The sequence below is a fragment of the Enhydra lutris genome, unplaced genomic scaffold, assembly GCF_002288905.1.
Source record: "Enhydra lutris kenyoni isolate GAN:26980312 unplaced genomic scaffold, ASM228890v2 scaffoldscaffold12, whole genome shotgun sequence".
Taxonomy (NCBI): Eukaryota; Metazoa; Chordata; class Mammalia; order Carnivora; family Mustelidae; genus Enhydra; species Enhydra lutris.
The window spans coordinates 24051481-24059495 of NW_019154096.1; the positions used below are offsets into that span (position 1 = coordinate 24051481).

The following is an 8015-nucleotide window of genomic DNA, read 5'->3' on the forward strand; positions in this document are numbered from 1 at the left end:
CCCAAGCTGTGGGACTACAGAACTCATTCTTTCCCACTGGTGAATGGGTTCAGAGGGACCAGCTTATGAAAGTCGGCAGGAGGGTGGGGACACGAAAACATAAGGAAAGAGGCAGAGGTTGATTGTTCAGTCCCTTGATGCGTGGCACTCTTCCCTATTTATCCTAGTTAAACTTCTGGCCCCAGCTCAAAGACCACCTCGTCCAGGAAGCCTGCCTTCCTTCAAGTTACAGTTATTTGCACCTGCCTTGTGGTTCACGCCTTATTTTCCCCACTGGAACTGGAGATCCTTGAGGGTAGGATTGGGTCCTACTCAAGAGGCATTCCCCCCAGCTGCTCAGCAAACTCTCATCGGTGGGTTTAGTGTGTGCCATCTTTCCACCCAGGGCAGAGGGTCTCCCACCCTCTGCGCTTTTCCTCCATGGGGTCCACTTCCCTTTCTCCCTCCTGTTCTCCCTCCTTTCTGTCCTCCTTCTTCCTTTCTTTCTCCCTTCCCTATCTTCTTTTTTCCCTCCCCCCTCCCTTCCCGGTGGCGCCCCTTCTCCCTCCTCCCCGCCCTGCGCCGCCCTGGGGCCCGGCAGCTGCAGTTCCCCCTGCGGCCTGCAGAGGGGGCCGCGCCGCTGCGGCGCGCGCTTCCTGTGAGGTCAGGTGGGAGGAAACGGCCTGGGAGCCGCCGGGAGTGGACGCCGCTGAGGCCGGGAGCCGCGACCGCAGGTGGGTGTCCCGGCCCGGGGCGAGGGCCAGCGAGCTCGCATCCCTCCCTTCCCCGGGGTCGGGCTCGGCAGCTGGGGCGGCGCCCCCTTCCCGGATTTCCCCGCCCCTGCCCTGCAGCACGCCCCCCGCGATCGCCCGCGCGCCCCCCTCCCGGAGTCAGGTGCCCTGGGGCTGGCTGCGGCCTCAGCCCACCCAGCGGGCGCGGGGGCGCAAAGCATCGAGGGGCTGCGGAGCTGCGCGACCCGCTTGGCCTTCTGCAGGGAACAGCGGGCTTCAGAAGGGGGACCCGCCTGGCCCAAGCTCTAGTCCAAGGGCAACAGAACAGGGGCTCTAAATCCCTTTTGGCGTGGGTGTCCCAGATGCTTTTCAGAATTTAGGTGAAAACGGTGGCTCGTCTCCCGAGAAAAAATGGCTTTGACACAGACTCGGAGAAAGCCGTGGAAGGACCCCCACCCCCACTTCCAGCGCATGGACACCCTTGGGGTCTCCGGAGTGGGGTCCTCCCAGAGCCACAGCAGCATCCCCCATTCCCAATTTTGGGCAGGTTGGCTCTGCCCGCGATGGTGGAGAAGGCTGATGTTATCTGAGAGGTGAGGGGCAGGCGAGGGATGTACCCTCTGCCAGAAGGGTCTGCCCCTCCAGCCAGCTCCCGGGGCCCTGTGGCCATGAGTGGGGTCGGCTGCCAGGCGGTGGACCTAAAGTGGCTCCGAAGTGGGCCCAGATCCTCCCTGGGGAGAAGGCCCGGGTCCTTGGCATTTACTCCCAACGGGCCCCTTTTTAACGGATGGGAAATGGAGACACTGGGGAGCTGGGTGCCCTGGACTCCCTGTTCAGAGCCCAGAAAATGGCCTAGCGCCAGAGTTCCCAGCTTCACGTTCTGGCTCTGCTGCCTCTAGAAGAGTGGTGTTGGGCAAGCTGGCTACACCCCTGGGGTTCTCTAACTGTTCCTTGCTCCGGAGAGTGTTGGGGGGTGTGAGATAGGGCGCAGCGAGGGCTCTCCTCCCTGTGGTTGCGGGCGCAGCAGGGTCACGGAACTTCCATCACCCCGGCTCCCTTTGGTAGTTTTCCCAGTGGCCTCGATGTCTGAGAGGTTTTCATTTGACAAGTAACTCGCATTTATTTCTCTCCTTGGAATTAATCAGACGCAGCGCCTGCCTGCTCTGTCTGGGTAACCAGCGTGGGCACCCAGAATTGCCATTGTTCCCACGGAAGGCCAGCGTCCCTTATCTCTGATAAATTGTTTCTTTCAGGTTTTTGAGGTCTGGGGACAGGCACAGCCCAGCAGGGACCCATCGTTCCTGGGAGGATGGTGCGGATCTTGGCCAATGGGGAGATAGTGCAGGACAACGACCCCCGCGTGAGGAACACTCTCCCAGCACGCAGTAGCGCCCCTCGACAGGTGTGCGCCCAGCACCCGTGGCAGAGGAGCACTGGGCTCCTGCCCTCCGTGTCAGTTACCCCTTAGCAATCAGAAGCTCTCTTGCTAGTCATTAGCCTTCTCTAGTCAGAAGCCCTCTTTGCAGAGAGCCGGGCTAAGGAGCATGAAGTGAGGGTCAAGACTTGGGGGAAATTTGCATTCTTGCAATCTGCAATAGGATCCACCTGCCTCCCCAGTTCTCACTCTTCCCGGCAACCTCCTCAGACCTGGAATCCGAGAGCGCTCTCTCCCTTGACCGGGCTAACCCCGCTGGAGCTAGCATCTTCTTTGAAGAGCCAGCTGGCTGAGAGAGAAGTGGAGAAGGTGGGGAAGAGGAGCCCACAGCCACCCAGGAATGGTGTTAAAGGGAGGACCAAGGAGGATTAGAAATGGCTGTTCCCTTGGGGCGCCTGGGTGGCTCAGTGGGTTAAAGCCTCTGCCTACAGCTCAGGTCATGATCTCAGGTTCCTGGAATCGAGCCCCGCTGAGCAGAGAGCCTGCTTCCCTTCCTCTCTCTCTCTGCCTGCCTCTCTGCCTACTTGTGATCTCTGTCAAATAAATAAAATCTTTAAAAAAAAAAAAAGAAAGAAAGAAATGGCTGTTCCCACGCTCTGCCCTAGAATCTAGTCCTCCTTGCCCATTTTTCTCTCCTCTGATCTGGGCACCTTCTCCCTGGCAGGACGTGGGGAGTATAGACTGGCATTTTTTGTACTCTGAGAGCTTGTGACTCAGTGAGGGGGATCCCTGCGGGCTGGCATCTGGGGGATAGCTGAGAAAGGAAGGTGTGGCCCTGGGGGGCGGGGCCTGGACGGGGGGGCGGGGCCTGGCCCAGAAGATTCCCGGGTTGCCTGGTACTTAAACTCCCAGGATGCTTTCCCTAGATTCATTTCTCTCTCTGTCTCCACCTTCCAGAGCTTTCTCAATAGGGGCCATGGCGCCCCCCTGGGGGGTTCGGGCCCTCGCCAGCCGCAAGCCGGGGCTCGGCTGGGGGCCGCCCCGTCCCCCTTCAATGACCTCAACCGGCAGCTGGTGAACATGGGCTTCCCCCAGTGGCATCTGGGCAACCACGCCGTGGAGCCTGTGACCTCCATCCTGCTCCTCTTCCTGCTGATGATGCTGGGTGTGCGTGGACTGCTGCTGGTGGGCCTCGTCTACCTGGTATCCCACCTGAGTCAGCGGTGACCTCTGGGAGCGAGCGGGGCAGGCATGCGGGAGAGGGAGTTGGGGTGCCTTGCTGTGAGGACAGGCACACGGGGCGGGGTCTGGTTGTGCCTGGAAGGTGTGTTCATAGAAGGCCCTCCGCGGTGCGCGGTGCGGTGAGCACGGTGAGCACGAGGAAGAGGAGGCCTCCAGTCCTGCATTTCCAAAGTGTGGGGTGGATGCCCACATTCCCTTGAGATGATTTTAGGTAGTACTAGGCCTGCATTAAGCACAGAGTCAGAGCAAGAAAGGGGTTCCCTTTCCAATTCTTTTCCAGTCCTTTATGCCAAGAAGAAAGTCTCAGCGGGTGCCAATATGTTCTCATGTCTCTGAACTCATGCCTGACTTCCCCTGTTACTAGGGAGAAGGCCTCGGGTGTAGGGCCATTGGGAAAAGTTTCCAGACTTTTATAGCTCTGTTTTGTTTTCATGGTATATTTTTAATTGGCTACATTTTTATTTATGACAAGTCGTACTGGCCTCTACTTACTGTGGTGACATTTTCAATAAATAAATTTAACTAAAAATGAATATACGTAAAGACATTCATAAGTGATTGTCTGGCTGTGTGTACCTCTGGAAGACAGGAGGAAGGTGGTTGGGAGTGATTGGGACTGGGAACAGAGTAGAGGTGGCAGTTGAGCCTGGATGTGGGCCCTTTGTCTGATGCTTGGATGGCTTCTGGCTCATCTGAGATGTCAGCCTGTGGAGGGGATGGAGTGCTCTGGCCAGAATGGCCGATGAGGCTATGGGGTAAGGACAGCTCAAGTGCAGGGCTCCCTTGCTCAGGGGCTCTGCCTAGAGGCTGCTCAGCCTCCCTGCTCTGCCACACACTCCTTGAAAGCCAGCAGGCCTTGGCAATGACTTCTCAGTGTGTGTGGATGAGTGGAAGCTGGAGCTGTGGCTGGCAAGCCGGGGGTCTGTGTGGAGGCCCTGCTGGGGGCTGATGAGGGCTCTGGGCCCACAGTGGTCAGAGGGAGGCTGGGTGAGCCTGAGGCCTTCCCTTGTCTGGGGACCGGATTTTCCATCCTACTCTTAGGATTATTCTAGAGAGTTGGGAGAGGAAGGCAGGTTTGGGAAGTGCTCCTTGAAGGCCAGGGCTCTGGAGCAAACCATCATGGGGTGTGTGTGGGGAGGATGGGGTGAGTTTGAGATCGAGACTGATTCTGTCCCTCCTCCTGAGAGTCTGGGCGCCTTGCCCAGGAACAGGACTCCGCCTCCCCTCTCCCCCACATACACCCCCATGCTCCCTTGCTTGCCACTGCCCTTGGGCAGGCTGGTGGCCTTTATCACAGACATTCCTGAAGGAACTTCGTGGTGTTGGAACAGGACTCCTTTCTCTGTGTTTTCTTTGTTTTGATTTTTCAGCACCTGCTGGAACATGGCTTCCCTTAATGATGGACATACGGAGGGGAGGGTGCTGGGGACTGGGGGGAGTTGCAGACAGGGAAAGGAGGGAAAGGAATGGCTTCCATGGGGCCTGGGCAAGGGGAGGTAGTGCCCAGGTCTGGCCCCTGTCCCTGCTGTTCCTGTGCTGCTCCCCAGCATCTCTGCCACACACTCACCCAGCCCCCACATTCCTGTGGCCCCAGCCCCACAGCCATGGGGAAGGAAGGACCCCGCCCTGTGCTTCCCATTTCCTCAAACACCCCCCACTCACCCCTGCATGGCCCTCTGGGGCCAGGCTCTCCCTTTCTTTTTCCTTTGCAAGCCTGTGGGATTCTGAAGAAATAAATCTTGAGTGAACCCCCAGTATATAAAGTTCCTTTAAGGGGTAGGAATCTGGGTCCTCAAATTCAGAGCTGAGTGGTCTTTTTTCTAGAATTTAGTTTCTGTTCCCAAAGCCCGAGCCTTCTGAAGAGAACCGAGGGAGAATTCCTCCGGGCCCCGGACTAGAGGGAGACCAGGTGCAGCAGGCCCTGGGAGGTGTGAGGAGCTGGGGCCCCGGGGCCACACCTATCCCAGGGCAGAGGCCCCTTCACAGGCTTGTTAGTCAGCCTGAGAGATGGGGTTGGGGGCTTGAAGTGGGTCATTTCAGAAAGAAATGCTGTTCCTTGTCCAACACAGAGCACAGACCCAGCAGAGCTGCTCTGGTTGAATGAGGAGCCCACCGTTGGCCCTACTTTCTTCCCTGTGCCCCTGGGCTCTGGGCCGAGTTGGCTACCTGTTGCTCTGCTTCCCTTCTTCAAGCCCCGGGTCTGAAACACACTGCACCAGCCTGGCCCCGGGCAGGGGGAAGGAGGTCCCTGGGTTGTGCAGCCTGGGTAGCAGAAGTGTCCCCCGCCTTTTGTCTGAATGGCCTTCGGTGAGGTTTTTATCTGCACACACTGAGAGATCAGGAGAAATCCCTGTGTGAGCAAGTTCTGAGCAGGGAGAGGCTTGTTGCTCCCAGTGGCCTGATGCAGAGCCCGGTGAGCCTTGGCTGGTCCTGGTCCTAGTCCTCCCGTCTGAGGCGGGTGGGCCCTTCTTCGTGGCCCACCACACCCCCGCCCTGCCTGCTGTGTGACAGGATCACCCGCACTGGGCAGCTTGGAGGGCAGATTTCAGCAAAGGTTTCCATTAATCTCCAGGGATAATCCTCGAAGCCCTGTGTCTCCCTGTCAGGTTGGATTTTCTGCCTGGCTGCCTTGGGGAGAGCTGCCCCCACAGCACGTGAGCCCCAGCTTGGATCTCACCAGGCCTTTGCTGCTTCTGTGGGGCTGGAAAGGGGAGCTCCCCCTCCCCCTGTGGAGTTATTTTGACTCCCTGTTGGGGCTACCTGGTGAGGGGAGCTCCCTGGGTCCGACTGCCTGTTCCCGCTCCATCTTCCCAACTGCCCAGGTCTCCTGGGCCTTCCTTCCATAAGTTCCAAGGCCTTCACTCTCCAGGCCCTACCTCACTCTATCATCTAGCTAGCCTGCAGGTGGAGGCCACATTTCTACCTTCCCACAAGAGACACCAAGCCTGAGACCAGGCAGAATGGCAGCTCCAGTTCTGCCAGCTTCCCCATTACCTCCCGTTCCTCTGGGACTGGGATCAGAACCCGGCCCTTTGGCAGAGGTCTCTGACTGGGGACTCTGGCTCTGCGAGTTGAGGAAGAAGCCTCTGTTCTCAGATGCATGACCTTGTGGGCAGGGAAGGCTACCCCACCCCGGCCACCTGTCGGGTGGTGGGGGCCTGCTCTGCTTGGTGGGTCTGTGACCTTGGATGATTCACTTAACCTCTCCAGAGCCTTGTTCTCAACTCTAAGAGGGGATGATCATCTGGGTCTGTCCTGTCCCCAGGAGCCTTGCATTGTGGCTGTGGCCAAGAGATGGGGCATGGAAGGCGGGGGGGGGGGTGGTGGGGAGGGCGAGGATCAAACAGAGGCCACATTCTGGACCATTCCTCTATTGTCCCTTTGTCCATCAGAATCACCTACGGCCTCATTGCCGATGCAGATCCCCAGGCCTCCCCACAGGCTCCATCAGGCCTGCTGAGGAACATGACCCGGAGCCCACCTCTTACAAAGCAGGAGGTTTTGATGTGAGGTTTGGGGGAGCAGAGGGACCCCAGACTGCACAGCGGGTGCCTGAGGCCCAGAGAGAGGAGGGGAACCCCCTCAGCTCGCTCACAGAGGAGGGAGACAAGGCAGGTGCAGGCCTCACTACCTGCTGGGACCCACTGTGACCATCAGATCAGCTCTGCGAGGGCAGAGGGCACAGGGTGGGTGTGAGGACACTGGCACAGCTGCCCAGCTGGGTGGCCTGGGTAGGCTCCAGCTCTGGGTTGCCATCACTGACTGGGGGTAGCCCTCTTTCTTGCATTCCTGAATCCATTGCAAACTGGATCCATTGCAAAATCCATTGCAATTTCATTGCCAACTGACAAGGGGAGAATCCAGTTACCTCACACAAGGTCCCTGAGGGGCTGTACAGGGGTGGTGAGGGTGGGGGAGGGACGGCAGAGGGCTTTGGGGCCCAAACCAGATGGAGTGAGAAGCTTTGGGCCGTTCCAGCCAGGCACGACAGTGGCAGAAGCAAAGCTTGCCCTTCCTTGTGCTGCTGCTCAGGGTCCAAAAGAACAGTGAGAGAAAGTTCAAGAAGCAGATTGAGTGAGTACTTCAAGTGGAATGGCAGTGTGTGTGTGTGTGTGTGTGTGTGTGTGTGTGTGTGTGTGTGTCCCCCTCTGGCTTGGGGGTGGGGGGCAGCTGAAACCATTTGGCTTTAGGGCAACTTCAAGTGTTGGGGCCGGGCTGGGCTCCGGGCAGGAGGCAGGAGGGCTGGTCTGCATTCACTGGGCCACCAGCTTTTTAAAATCAAATTAAATTAATGTATTTGACAGAGAGAGAGAGAGCACATGCAGAGTGAGTGGCAGGGAGAGGAGAGGGACAATCAGATGCCCTGTGGAGCAGGGAGACCAATGCGGGGCTCCATCCCAGGACCCTGGGATCATGACCTGAGCCGACAGCAGATGCTTCTCCAACTGAGCCACTCAGGCGCCCCGGGCCACTAGCTTTGGTCCCTCTGGTGCAGGGGCCCTGCAAGAGGCTGAATGCTTGAGTTCAAATTCCCAGCTCCTCCTCCGAGTATCCAGTGACCTTGGACACAGTCCACGCTCTCTTTGCCCCACTGTTCTCTGCACCTCGTAGCAGCAGGAGGATTAAGGATGAATTCACGGGAAGCATTTGGCAATTTCTGGCACGAGGTTAGCATAAAACAATGGCAT

The 8015-nt window shown here is 58.2% G+C and overlaps 1 protein-coding gene across 1 annotated transcript; it reads left to right on the plus strand.

Moving 5' to 3' along the window:
- Positions 1-616: 616 nt before the first annotated feature.
- Positions 617-3860, plus strand: LOC111145287 (family with sequence similarity 241 member B). The gene is made up of 3 exons (XM_022500120.1): positions 617-713; positions 1964-2112; positions 3043-3860. The coding sequence occupies exons 2-3, from the start codon at positions 2020-2022 to the stop codon at positions 3310-3312; spliced, it is 363 nt and encodes a 120-aa protein (XP_022355828.1). The 5' UTR covers positions 617-713; positions 1964-2019; the 3' UTR covers positions 3313-3860.
- Positions 3861-8015: the final 4155 nt, after the last annotated feature.

What these genes read in the sequence shown, in the direction of transcription:
- LOC111145287 (XM_022500120.1), top strand. Translation starts at nt 2,020, where the DNA reads ATGGTGCGGATCTTGGCCAATGGGGAGATAGTGCAGGACAACGACCCC. An exon ending in GCAGTAGCGCCCCTCGACAG is followed by an intron (nt 2,113 to 3,042) that starts GTGTGCGCCCAG and finishes TCCACCTTCCAG; the next exon opens with AGCTTTCTCAATAGGGGCCA.